The sequence below is a fragment of the Tinamus guttatus genome, unplaced genomic scaffold (genome assembly GCF_059628265.1).
Source record: "Tinamus guttatus ecotype Peru unplaced genomic scaffold, ASM5962826v1 Tinamus_guttatus_pri_ptg000150l, whole genome shotgun sequence".
In the NCBI taxonomy this organism is placed as follows: domain Eukaryota; kingdom Metazoa; phylum Chordata; class Aves; order Tinamiformes; family Tinamidae; genus Tinamus; species Tinamus guttatus.
Genome location: NW_028288684.1, coordinates 4,257,138 through 4,271,433, shown reverse-complemented (window position 1 = coordinate 4,271,433; position 14,296 = coordinate 4,257,138). Strand labels below are relative to the sequence as shown.

The following is a 14,296-nucleotide window of genomic DNA, read 5'->3' as shown; positions in this document are numbered from 1 at the left end:
ATATTCATGCAAAACTACAAAAATAATCCAGGTACTATGCACAGATAAATAAAGATAATTATTAATGCAGCAAATTGAAATGTTCTGAACTTAGAAATCCTGACTTGAGGTTCAGTAAATGTGTGGAATGGTGTGAACTCATGTTCCCCCACAGCAGAACTTGGAATCTTTTGGGGAACAGTGATGCTGGGATCATCGAGCCTTCATGTTACAGAATATAAGGGGCTATAAGCTCCACTTGGACTGTTTATCTGCATGCATTTCCTCAGTAGCATTGAGAGGTTTCTTCAAAGATGAACCATCTTCTCTTATCTTTTTCTTTTTTTCAGTACAGCTCTTTGTGTGGCAGATTACATTAAGAAAGGAATCAGTCTGAAAATAACTTTCGCACCTGATTTATTTTTAGCTAGATCACTTATCTTGTTTGTTATTCTGCTGCTCAAACAGATGTGTCAGCAAAATGCAAAGGGTGGATTGTGTAAGGATTAATTGCTGAGTTTTAAAAGTAGTTTCATTTGCTACTCCTAAGTTAAAAACACAGGTAACTTCTCCCCAAAGTATATAGAGCAGCAAGACAGATATTGCAGTTTCTGAATGTCTGCAATGACACATAACTGCTTTGACATTTCTGGGCTTCAGAGACAAACACTAATGAAACATCTCTTTTAAGTTTAACTCTCTATTAAAGCATCAAAAAAAAAGTCTTACAGGGTAAGAGTTTTCAATATATCTCTTGTGCAAAGTGGTAAGGCATTTTGCATCAGTTATTGGAAATCATATTTAAAATGTATTTTTCAGTGCTGACGGTAATGCACTAGTATAAAGTTTCTTGATTGAAGTGCACAAACAAAACATGTCTCTATCCTTGATTGTGATCTTGTTGCAAATAAGTAAGTGCTTCACGTACCATCCATCATTGGCCAAGCTTCCCTAAATCTCTGACTCACAGAATGGCTGAGGCTGGAAGGGACCTCTAGAGATCATCTAGTCCAACCCCCCCCTGCTCCAGCAGGGACACCTAGAGCACATGGCACAGGGTGGCATCCGGGCGGGTTTGGAAGGTCTCCAGAGAAGGAGACTCCTCAACCTCCCTGGGCAGCCTGTTCCAGGGCTCTGTCACCCTCACAGTAAAGAAGTTCTTCCTCACATGGAGGTGGTTCCTCTTGTGGAACCTCACATGGTTCCTCTTGTGTTTCGATTCATACCCATTACCCCTTGTCCTGTCACTGGCCACCCCTGAGAAGAGTTTGGCCCCATCTTCTTTATATTCTCCCCTTGGCTATTTGTATATGTTGATCAGATCCCCTCTCAATCTTCTCTTCTCCAGGCTAAACAGGCCCAGCTCACTTAGTCTTTTCTCATACGATAGATGCTCCAGGCCATTAATCATCTTCATGGCCCTATGCCGGACCCTCTCTAGAAGCTCAATGCCCCTCTTGTACTGGGGAGGCCAGAACTGCACCCAATACTCCAGGTGCGGCCTCATCAGAGCTGAGCAGAGGGGCAGGATCCCCTCCCTCGACCTGCTGGCAACGCTCCTCCTGATGCAGGTCAGGATCCCATTGGCCTTCTTGGCCATGAGGGCACGTTGCTGCCTCATGGTTAACTTGCTGTCAGTCAGGACTCCCAAATCCCTCTCTGAGGAGCTGCTTTCCAGCAGGTCAACCCCTGATCTGTCCTGGTGCCTGGGGTTATTCCTGTCCAGGTGCAGGACCCTTCACTTGTGCTTGTTGAACCTCATGAGGTTTCTCTCTGCCCAACACTCGTGCCCTCGTCCAAGTCATTGATGAACAAGCTGAACAGTACTGGGCCCAGTACTGACCCTTGAGGGACACCACTGGCCACAGACCTCCAACTAGACTCGTCCTCATTTATCACCAGGCTCTGGTCTCTGCCATCCAGCCAGTCCTCAATCCACCTCACTGTCTGCTTGTCCAGTCCACACTTCCGGAGCTTTCCTATGAGGATGTTATGCGAGATGGTGTCAAAAGCCTTGCTGAAGTCAAGGTAGACAACATCCATGACTCTCCCATTGTCCATCCAGCTGGTCACCAAATCGTAGAAGGCTATCAAGTTCGTCAAACACAACTTCCCCTTGGTGAATCCATGCTGACTACTGCTGATCACCTTCTTTTCCTTCACGTACCTAGAGATGGTCTCTAGGATGAGCTGCTCCATCACCTTTCCAGGGACGGTGGTGAGGGTGACCAGCCTGTAGTTTCCCGGCTCCTCCCTCTTGCCTTTTTTGAAGACTGAAGTGATGCTGGTTTCTTCCCGTCCTCAGGCACCTCCCCCGTCCTCCATGACCTCCCTCGATGACGGAGAGCAGCCGAGCAATGACCCCTGCCAGGTCCCTCAGCACTCGTGGGTGCATCCCATCCGGGCCCATAATCTATGGGTGTTCAGTTTGCCTAAATAATCCCCAACCTTATCCTCCTCAACCAGCGAAAACTCCTCCTCTCTCCTGGTTCTCTCTTGTCTCTGGTCTCTGTAGTTGCATCACCAATTAGCAGTAAAGACAGAAGCAAAGAAGGCATTTAGTAACTTTGCCTTCTCTACATCCTCTGTTCACCAAAGCACCCACCCCGTTCAACAACGAGCCCATGTTTTCCCTAGTCATCATTTTGCTGCTGATGTAGAAGCCCTTCCTCTTGTCCTGACATCTCCTGCTAAATTTAATTCTGTAACAGGCCTTGGCCTTCCGCGTTGCATCCCTGCAGTCTCTGGTAGCGTTCGTATATTCCTCCCAAATGATCTGTCCACATTTTCCACATTATGCTTTCTTCTTATGTTTTCCCAAGGGCTCCTTGCTCATCCACACAGGTTTACTGCCTCACTTGCTTGACTCTTTTCTTGTAGGGATGCACCGATCCTGAGCTTGAATATTAGTCAGCTCTCCTGGACCCTCTTTCCTTCTAGGGCCCTAGCCCAGGGACTGATCCAAGTAGGTCCCTGAAGAGGTCAAAGTTAGCTCTCTTGAAGTCTAGAGGTCTATTTTTATTGTACTTTCTATTCTGAACATTTGAATACATGGATAGAGATGAATGGTTGTTGATGTCTGAAATTATATTTTTAGTATGAATTGATCCACTGTTTACTTTTTCTATTTTTTTGTTTGTTTTTGTTTTCAGGCAATTGCATTGCCTCCTATTGCTAAGTGGCCTTATCAAAATGGATTTACTCTTAACACCTGGTTTCGTATGGATCCATTAAATAATATCAATGTAGATAAAGATAAACCCTATCTCTATTGGTAAGTAACTCCTAACTTACTTGTATGATTTCTTTTCGTTTCTTAATAATAGTTAAACTTTTCTACCTTTTTTTTTTATTTATTTTTTGACATGCTTTTTCCCCAGTATCTGTGGAGTTTAACAGTTGCTTACTCTATATAAACTGGTTTTTAAACTATTTTTTAAAGGAATGTTTTAAAAATATTTTATTTCTTAGAGCTAAAGCTTAAGAATGTAGCTTGGTGTTGTCATATATTCTGTTTGATATTTGGCATTCTGGGCTGATACCAGTGCTATGATAGAAATCACTATACTCAAACTACGCTGATAGCAAATTTACTAGACATAATTGAAAGTAGATCTGAAAATATAAAATGGCTTTCCCACCATTTCGCTGCTCAACACTCTGATTTCTAATAAGTTGCCAACAATGGATGTTAAAAGCAAGAAATATGTTTTTAGTTTACTTAGTTTTGCTGTTCTAACAAGAAAAAATAGTTCGATAAACTTGTGATATTTTAGAAATTATGGTATAACAGTTCTTGATGACTCATGAAAATAACAGTATTTTTCACTTCAAAAATTAATCATGTATCTACACAAATACGGTTGTCTGTAGGCAGAACTGTTTCTGCTTCTCTAATCTGTATTTATTTGCTATTTAATATGCCTACCTTTTCTCATACTCTTAAAAGCTGCATATATGAAGTTGTGCAGATAGATAAGGATGGGAATCTACCAAGATTTATCAGTTCAGGGAAAACGAGGAGAACAGCTGCTGGGAGGAACAGTGAAAGGTAGCGTTTTCCACTTTGTAGTCCTTCCAGGTAGGCGAGAAACTGAAAGTCTGCAGTAGTCTGCTGAGGAGGAAACCAAGGGATGATGTGGTCTTAGAATGTGTTTTTCTTTTACTGTGAATATATATTTTCATTCAGTGGAAAAAACATAATCATTTGCATTTTTACAGAGCAAATATCTGATTAAAAATAATATCTCATGTGTATTCTAAAGAAAAAAAATGATAGTTTTTCCCTAAATTGCTTTCTGAAATGATGCGTTTTCATGCATCTCTTTTCTGCTAAGTGTTTCCCATTGTTTTACTGTGGTGATTTTTCCTAAGTCATCAGCCTCAGCTAAGGATTATTAGTATGATCTTTATATTATTTATTTTCTCAGGCTGACAAGGACAAGCATAAACATAATTGCAGGAGTGAGGAGCCGTACAGAATTTTAGGATGATACTGTGTTTCTCAGTCAGAATCTGCATTTGAGAATTGGCACATTGAGGTCACGTATTTGGTTAGAGGCTTCCTTGTTGCTTCAAAATGGGAAAAGGTTACTGCACTCCTGTGCAGTGTGTTGCTTTTCTTAGGGATATCAGTGTAGAAAAGCATTTAACCTGAATGGTAAATGTGATACCTTTTCATGCCAGTACAGGGCACAAGGAGCATTGGCATTAGGTTTGAATAACATCAGATGTTTGATATTTGTGTTTTTGCTGTAATATAGCTCTGATACTTATGATGACAGATTTTATTCAATTTAGTGTTTTTGAGTACACCATTTAGGGTATTTCTTACACTGAAGTAAGTTTAAAACATCTGTACATTAAGCCTTCATGAATATTTTGGCCTACTTCATATTTTATCAGAGGAAATTTATTCCTAGTTTGATTTGTTCAAAGATATGAATTTAGGCATTCAAAAGCCATCTGGACTTGGTCCTAGGGAGCCTGCTCTAGGTGACCTGCTGGGGCAGAAGGGTTGGACTGGGTAATCTGCAGAGGTGCCTGCCCACCTTAATCATTCTGTGAAAAACAGCATATATTCAGTTCACTGCAAAGTGTTACATCAAATAACTGTAAGCTATTCTCAAACGTCTGTCCATTAAAGAGATCTATTTACAGTATTTTTAAATGTCTCAATGAATAAAACCCACAAAGCTGTTCTCTGAATTATCAAAGACTATCTGAATTTCATCCTTCAAAACACAGTTTTAGTTCTAACTTCAAAAAATTACTAAAGAGTAGTTTTTAATAATGTACATCTTACCAGCAACAACTATAACACTTCTATATTTGCTTGGAAATTTCCTCTTGCGATACGGATTACCTGTAGTAACTCACTAGAATATTGTGAGATTTATTAATGAAGCATCTAGCTGGACAATAAAACATTTTTTTTTCTACTAGCTTATCTTTCTCCCTGTTTGAGAGTTGTTTTTTGTTTTAATGAAAATATTCAAGAGCCTGTCAAAATAACATCATCTATATTTTGTTGTTGGAGTCTGGAGTCCAAGGGCATAAACAAACCTAACTCCACTACATAAGGAGCTTCTGCTTCCTCATTGTAGCATTTAAAAGTTAACCTCTGACTAAATGCATGCATTTTGCTACATCTGCACCCTTTTTCAATGATTTTGGAGCAGGCCTGTGCTAAATGAATGAGATTCTAAATAGAGCTCCTTTCTGGAATTGCCTCTAATTACCTGTACTTGTCAGAACTCTGTTGCAGAGAACCATCGTGAAGACTCAGAATGGCTTTATATATTTTAGAAATAGAGCATAATTGGATTTGGTCTTCCTATCTAGCTTAATTCATTATTTAAGTACATAGCCCCGAACTATTTAATTTGTTGTTATTACTCAGACCTCTTTTGCTCTGCCTTTTGTCAGGCTTGCAAGAGTAGAAGAATGTCCTTTAATACTGGAAAAAAAAAAAGAAAGAAAAAAGAAAAAGGAAATCAGGGAAAACTTGTTTGCTTTGAATTTTTCATATTGGAAGATTTTCTTATAAAAGAAAATAATGTACTACTTCTCTCTTCCTCTTATTTCTTCTCTTTCCCTTTCCCTTCTCTCTTCTTACACTCATTCACTCATTCACTCTTTCACTCTTGCACGTCTTTGTACTCATAATTTAGTATCTTGCTTTCTCATGATACCTCTTGTTATGGTGTGTATATATATAAAAAGAGATGATTTATCAGGTGTGGGAAAGAAAACTTGTGTGACTTTCAAGCTCAAATTTGACAAGTGCTGCATTAGAGCCAAAAAGAAAATGGGTTCATGTAAGTGTATTATATAAGAGGGAACCTGAATACGCCAACTTCAGGAGGAAATTGAAAGCAGTACAAAAACTTGCCATTTTTAAATAGTGGTATAAGCTAAGCAGTAAAAATGACTAAAAAAAGAGGAGAAATATTTGAACTAGATCATCCATCTAAACTTCTTTAGACTTTTAGATTTTGTCCCGTGATGGGTAGTGTCACAGAGACTATCACTGTCTGCTCTCCTGCAATCCAGGGTTGTGATTCTCCTTTGGCCTTGCTTCCTGCTTTAACGATACTGAATTGCACAATCTCATGGTCGCTGCAGCCAGGGCTTCCCCGACCTTCACATGCCCGACCCATTGCTCTTTTTTGGGAGTATGAGGTCCAGCAGAGCCCTTTCTTTGCCGGCTCCTCGTGACCTGTGTCAGGAAGCTGCCGTCAGTGCTTTCCTGGATTTCTTGTGCCTTGCTCTGTTGTCCTTTCTGCAGATATCGGAGTGGCTAAAGTCTCCCATGAAGACGAGCGCCTTCAAATGTAAAGTATCTTCCAGTTTGTTGAAGAAGGCCTCATCCACTGCTTTTTTTGCTGATCACTTAGTCTATAGCAGACGCCAACTACAGTGTCGCCCGTGCAGGTCTTCCAGTGGTCATACCAGCAGCTCTCAGCTGGCACATCATCTTTCCTATGCCAAAGATCCATATGCTGCTGCTGTTGTCTCACATAAGGAGCAAATTCTCTTTGGTGTCATTCATACCAAAGACTCTGGTCATTCATACAGAGGCAGCCTGCATGCATTGCAGCCCTGTTCCTGATGGATCAGTGAGGGTCCTGCATCTCTATGCAGACCTCTGACTACTCTCACATGTTCCCCATGCCGCACGCAGGAGTATGCAGGGCCTTCCATTAGATGTATCGTTGTGTTCATTTCCCAGAAAAAGCATGCGAGTTTCTCTGCAGTGCTGTCCCCTTAACATGTCCTTATTTGTCTGCAAGTGCTTGAGCTCCCCTTGATCCCAATTTTCATCACTTTCAGTGGCATTGCCTTGTTAGGGTATCCACAACGCTAGCTAGTCAGCAATCAGTTGGGCCTTCATTTGAAGAATATCTTCAGAGTTAAAACTTGCAGTGGCATGAAAGCATTTTTTTTTCCTCTGGCTTTCTCACAACTCCAAAAAATTCTGTAATAAATCCACAGAATGTATAATGCATGGAAATGACTTAGAGTTCAACATAGCAGGAATTCAGGGCATAATTTCTTGAGGTGCTAACTTACGAGCTTCCTGACCTTGTTTCCATGCATTTGCCTGCAGCTCTTCTCTTGTATTTAACCACACCTCTAGTTACACTAGTGAAAAATACTGTAGGGCTGCATTTTAAAGGAGACTTTGGCATGATTCAGACTTTAGATTTGCAGAAAGAAGTGCCCAGAGCAGAAATGTCCAAATATTGCAAATACAGTAGCAAATACTGGTGGCAGGGTGTTGTCACATCAGCTTGATGGTTGTGTGGAACCTTATGCTTAGAAATGGAGAAAGGAAGTGAAGGGAATTCCTCTACATAGGAATTACAGGGTAAAACTTAGGCCGTAGTGTCATAGTTGCTTCTTTTTGTCGTTAAAGTATCCAAATGCTTCCACATTGAGGTTAATGGTAAATGGCAACCTTTGAGATTAATGGTAAAACTTCTGAAAAACATTTTAATTTTTATAGATGCAAGTACAGGAAAAATGGTACTGAAGAAAGTCTTCTAGACTGTTCATTCCCTCTCTGGAGCGAGTAATAATAGAGATAATGGAAAACAGTTGCAAAAACAATGTAATGGAGCTCCAAAATTAGTAGGAAAGAAACCCTTTTTTTTACCCAAACAAGAATTAATGTACCAATAATCTCACTATTTTGCTCATATCTTAAGTTGTTTATGATATACAGAGTTAAAGAAACTGAAATTATTCAGCAGTGGGTGCAAGAAGGCTTACTTGCTCTTGAAGTGTTGTAGTGAGAAATTGGCTAAAACTGAACTGATAATAAAGCAGTTGTATGAGCTGTACCAAAATCATACAGCAGCTGTTACGGCAGGTAGTTAAAGGCTCTGAAATCTGCATGGGTCCCGCTGCTTCCCTTGTCTGTTGTAGAGGTTTCATCATTGTACGCAGCGAGTCCTGCACGTGCGGGCAGAGAGCGCAGTGTCTTAGAGAAGAGCCCGAGCCGACCTCACACGGGCAAGAAATAGTAACTGGAGATCAACGCAATCAGTGAATTATAGTGTTGAGGTGAACAGAGGACATGGTTCTGTTCTCAGTTTCTCAACTGATCTTACATTAGAATATTCATTAATACAGAGGGGGAAAAAAAAAAAGGGAAAATCTTACTGGTTATTGGCTAGGCTTCGTGTCAGAAAATTATTCTCTTCCATGCAGAAGATAAAAAGAGCTGTTCTGCTCAGAAATGAGCTGTGATGTCAGTATTCTGGTTCTTTATTGTCCTCAAATGCAAAACTCCTAGGATTTATAATGGAAGGATAATTCAATGTTTAAAATTACAGGAACAGTACAATTTAACCATAATGGTGACAAAATCACTTCAGTTACTGAGATAACTAAGAATAGGAAAACTTTTAAAAGTTATAGACAATTCTTCAAGAACCCAATTACTTATTTTAAGGTGCTTTTTTTTCCCCTCAAAAGGCAGCAGTTTATCAGCTATTTTGTTGACAGTGAGAAACAGGCAAAGTCTTATTCTCTCTCATTAGGGTACATAGACGTTTAACTAAATGTTTTTGAAAATGAAATCAAGTCTATAGTTAAACTTTTTTATGCATATTAATATCTAGATTGTATTGTATAGTGGGGTAGATTAAAGAGGCAGAATTTCAGCAGCAGAGTGAGTTGAAATCTGAAAATATTTCCATGTGCCTCTCGCCAGGATAAATATATGTGTTCAAAATTAGTCGTGTCTGTGTTTTATACTTGAAAAATTTAATTACAGAATTTATAGGTGCAGTTTGCCATCATGATCCTACCAAAATCTTCACTTCTGAAAAAGAAATAATTGTCTGGTGCAGTGATTCCCTGCACGGAACTTGTGCATCAAAACAGCCACTTTCTTCTCCCATCTCTGTAAAACTACAAGGCATTTTCCAAAATACAAACATGGCACTTGGTTCTGGGATGGATTTTTCTTTACCATTTAAAGCAGATTTACTGTTTTAAATAATGATGGGTTAAGAAACTAAGGGCAAACCCTGACAGATAGGAGTTTTGCCCTCTTGGAATTCTGAGAATTGAAGTAAAACCCGCATATTTCTAGAATGTAGCCTGGAGTTAATGATGGTTAGCAGCCTTGAAAAGGGCACTCAAAGAGAAATGATAGAGAAAGAGTGAAAAATCACTATGATCTATATGGGGAATTATGTTCACTGTCCAGATACTAATTTCTTTCCTTTCTAATGGCAATTTAAAATAGTATTTGAACCTCATTTTATTAATCCGTTTTTTACAGTTTTTACAGTTTCATTAATATCTCTTTTCTTTCAGTTTCCGCACTAGCAAAGGTGTTGGGTATTCTGCTCATTTTGTTGGCAACTGCTTAATAGTTACATCGTTGAAGTCAAAAGGCAAAGGTTTCCAGCACTGTGTGAAGTATGACTTTCAGCCTCGCAAGGTAAGCAAAGCAGTATTTGCAGTAAAAATGACATTGCAAATGTGTCCTTCTGGAAGGAAGAAGTAAAATTCCTTTTGTGATGTAAATGATTAATAATCTATAATTTCTTATAAATAAGTAGTTTATCTAACTGTCATGCATATGTCAAGCGAAAGTCAGGTTAAGATAACTACAATAATTATAAAGTAACACTTCTATAAAGTCACCTTAAAACTACCTATTTAGCTTTAGATGCTAAGGAATTTAAATATTTTTAAAATGGTTGCATTTTATTTACGAAAGTTTTGACCATGATAGAAGTCATTCTGTTCTTTAATGTTCCGTACTTGATGAGTTTGGTGCCAGTGCCTGGGATGATCCTTTTGGTGGTGACTGAAGCTCTTTAGCTGGAGTTGATGTTCATCCCTGCCACGTGCCGACTGCTGCTAGCAGAGCAGCGGTTCTTGTGGCTTCCAGCTCCCAGGGAGGTGGCTTAAGGGCTGGCTTTTGCTTGGAGCATTACATATTTGTCATTGATAGCAGTCCAGTATGTATTTTTCTGTGAAACTCATTAACTTTTTAGTGGCTTGAAATTTTGTGTTGAACTTCAGTGCTTTGGTTTGGAGAAAGCAGTCTTTTAGGGAAGAAATACCATTTTTCATTCATCATTATTGCGCTTTTCTATTTTACTTGGTTCAAAATTCTGAATTAAAATCAGTGATTTTAATTCTACCTTTTTTTTAAATAAGTAATTCATTTTTGTGGCATATTTCTAAGAAATGTGTGTAGCTTTATAATCCCGTATCCGTTGAATGTTTTGACGTCAGTAGATTCTATTTTGTAAATTTGATTTAATTTTAAAAGCAGAAGAGAGTTTTGATGACAGTTCAGTTCTCTTTTGAAGTGCCGTATTTGATGTACTGATAAACACTCAACCCAGGAACAAATTAAGTTGTTAGCTTTAGATTATGCTGGTAATAACTCTGAACTCAGAATTCTGTGCTGAGAGTTAGCTGATCTTTTTTTTTTGTTGATACTGAAGCAGTCTTTCATATTCTAGTGAGATATTTTGATAATTTTTACTATGAATGACTGTAGTTTGCATTTGATTCTGAGATTTCTTTATGCTATCACTAGAAAATTTTAGTTCTTTTATTTTAGTTCACTTTTTTTAGTTCAAAATTTTAGTTCACATTTCCTAGGAAATGTGTATCTCATTCTACGTGTGACAGCTTCAACTACAGTCCACTGATTTGCTGAAATTATATCCAATTACAACTCTGTGCTAGTTTCGTATTTCTCAGAGAATGTGCTCTTTGGGTCATTGCTCAGATTTTAGGAAGGATTTGTAATAACTCCTTTAGAATATATAATGCACAGTAGTTGTAAGGTAGTTCTAAAGGTAGTTCCTGTGATTTCATTAATAATTTGTGTGCATGTATGTGTGAACCTACATGAAGTATAATGGAGAAAGGAAAGCTTGTTGGATAGAGTTGTGGCCTCTTAACATGTCAGAACATATCCTTTTTAAAGGATGCATTGCTTTTCATCCTGGTGCTTGGGATTTACCTTGGTGCTGTTGTTCACACATTGAATATATAGGTATGTATGCAAAGATGTAGCCGTTTACAAAGCATCTCACTATCCATCTACAGTTCAGATTTACGAGGTGTTTTGGTTGTTAAACAGACGTACTGTTTTTCTGGCCATTCGCTTACAGATGTAGACGTTTCCGCGATAGGCCTGGCCAGAAACATTATCTTCATTAATCATCTGAGTAACGATGATTTTAGTTTTTGTTGAGTCACACTCAATGGATATATTCCATGCACCTAGTCAGACAGCTTTATGGAGGCAGGTCAGAAAAATATTCGGTTTGTGTGAACATCTTCTAACTTTTAACTCTCTCATTTGGCACCACTGGCAGAGCAGTATGTATTCCTAATATATGCTTAAGCTACATACTAAGAGGTGACCTTACGTTTTAGTGACTGTAATTTAACAGCATCATAAAACGGAGGCAGTAAGTGGCACGTATAGTTAAGAGTGAAGAGACAAGGACATCTTACCACTGGAGAAGTGATACCTTGTGTTAAAAAAAGACTTCATCTAATCAGATAGGTAATTTTCTGCAACAATAAATAACAGAATTTCCACATAGGAAGAGAAAACTATTTTAATGTAATTCAAGCATGCAATGAGGATAGTTAGTGTTTTCTATGTCCTGGAGAAAATTAGCCGAAAAATTAGAAAGCACAGTGATAAAGAACAGCTTGCATTACTTTGATATAATTTATGTAGCATGAAGGTTCAAACTCTTAGAAACATTTGTGGTCTTTCTTTTCTGTTGGAAGCTGTTTGAGACCTCGAAATGGCTAACTCTTGCTTGACTTGAACAAGCTTGCATTTGCAGGATATTTTTAATGCAATTGCAAAATAAAATAAAATAAAATAAAAAGGCAGGATAACTTCCTAAAAATGAAAAAATCTTAAAGGTGAAGGTGTTGGATAATGGTATTGATATTGATTAAAGGTAAAAGTGTAAAATGCTAAGAGTAAATAGACCTCTTGGGCAAAATTAAAAAAAATGTGTATCTGAGCATAGGGAAAAAGTAGAGACTATTCTAAGCAAAAAGAAGTCCTTCAAAAGTGGAAGTTGTATCAAAATGAAGAAAACCTTGAAACATGCAAAAAAGAAAATTATAGCAAATAATTCACTTCATAGGGGCAATTAGATGATTAAGGCTTAATAGGAACCCTTTAAGGATATAGCATCATAACAAAAAAGTTTAATGAGTTACTTGCCTCATTGTTTACTACAAGAAGAGACTAAATGTGAATGAGTCAGAGGAAATATCTCAGATATAAAAACTCAGATATATAAACGTCAGTAGAAGAGGTATAGAAATCGATAAAAAGGATAGTAGTTGTCAGGACCGTACAGTAGTCAACCTCAAGTTCTAAAAAAAAAAAAAAAAAAAAAAGGAAAAAAGGAAAAAAAGGAATATGAAGTTCTCTTTGTTGTATTATATAAACTATTTTATTAAAGAAATGGCAGCTGGAAAATGGTACAAATTTGAGGAAGAAAAAAGCCTTCCTTGGTATTTAGAGGATTATGTAATGTTGTGTGTGATTTCTGAAATATGAAAAGCGGTGGCAACTATTAAAAAAATGGAAGAAGAGATTAGCAAATGCACAGATAAGGACAAAGTAATATACTGTTGTATGTGGCAGTTCTGTCTCCCAGTTCTGTTAAATTATTTGAAGAATTCTTACTGTGCTTGAGGACTGTGGTTGGGAAGAAGCATTTTAATCCTCTGAAAGCTTTTAAAGAAATTAAACCATCGTGAAATTAGAGAATTGATATTGGTTAAAAGAGACGGATAAGATGTTGTGCGTAAAATGAGCAGTACGTTTATTTATCTACTCCTGAGTAGGCAATACAGACTTTAACATAGGGGAGTGTCATTTTGTACTGTGGGAAATAAATCTGAGATAATAAAATATTGATCATTTTATCTGGGTATATCTTAGTCATGCTTATGACACAAAGCCTGCACAATTTTAATATTTTGACCCAATAAAAATAAGTATCATAGAATCACAGAATGCTTAAGGTTGGAAGGGACCTCTAGAGGTCACCTAGTCCAACCCCCCTGCACACGCAGGGTCACCTAGAGCACGTGGCACAGGACTGCGTCCAAGCGGGTTTGGGCAAGCTGTTCCAGGGCTCTGTCACCCTCACTGTTAAAACATTTTTCCTTAAGTTCCTGTGGAAGTTTTGGTGTTTCAGTTTGTGGCCATTACCTCTAGTTCTGTCGGTGGCCACCATATTTAGTGATTTCAAGTAAAAAAGGACAAAGAATAGAATAGTTGCCCACAAAGAGAAGGTTGGTGCTTTGGCAGAGCTTGCTGTGCAGGCCAGAGCAGCAGGGGTAGAGCCGCTACCGCAGGCTCTGGTAGAGGGGGGCAGATCGGGGCCAGAGCTGTGCTGGGGAGTCCATCCTGTGCCTGAAAGCCAGGAGACTTGGGCTCCTGATACACTGGGTATCGAGGTGGACCCACAGCTGTGTGCGCCGCGGTGCCGGTCGGCAGGAGACCGGGTGGTCTCTCCATAGACCCTGTCATTTTGCTACAGTTGGACATGGGCTCCAGTACTATCCACAGCAATACTTCTTGCTCTTTCTAGTTTCCTGTAGGATCTGCAGACAGGGCTGCAACAAAGGATTAATGAACTATTAATTTCCAAATGAAGGAGGTGTTTATTAAGCTCAAGCTGTACGCGGGGCAGGCTTGCTGAGTTCGGGTGTTGCCCTTAAAGCGCTGTGAAAGAAAACTCACAGATAGAGGATAAATGGGTTAAGCTTGGGTCTTGTG

The 14,296-nt window shown here is 38.8% G+C and overlaps 1 protein-coding gene across 5 annotated transcripts in view; it reads left to right on the top strand.

Annotated features, from left to right (window-relative positions):
• The window catches only part of NBEA (neurobeachin), a 460,133-nt gene that overhangs the window by 79,867 nt on the left and 365,970 nt on the right, over positions 1-14,296 (top strand). For all 5 annotated transcript variants that reach the window (XM_088522208.1, XM_088522209.1, XM_088522210.1 and 2 more), the window contains exons 5-6: positions 3,132-3,253; positions 9,814-9,940. In XM_088522208.1, coding sequence (XP_088378334.1) covers positions 3,132-3,253; positions 9,814-9,940 — 249 coding nt within the window. The remainder of the gene's footprint in view (positions 1-3,131; positions 3,254-9,813; positions 9,941-14,296) is intronic.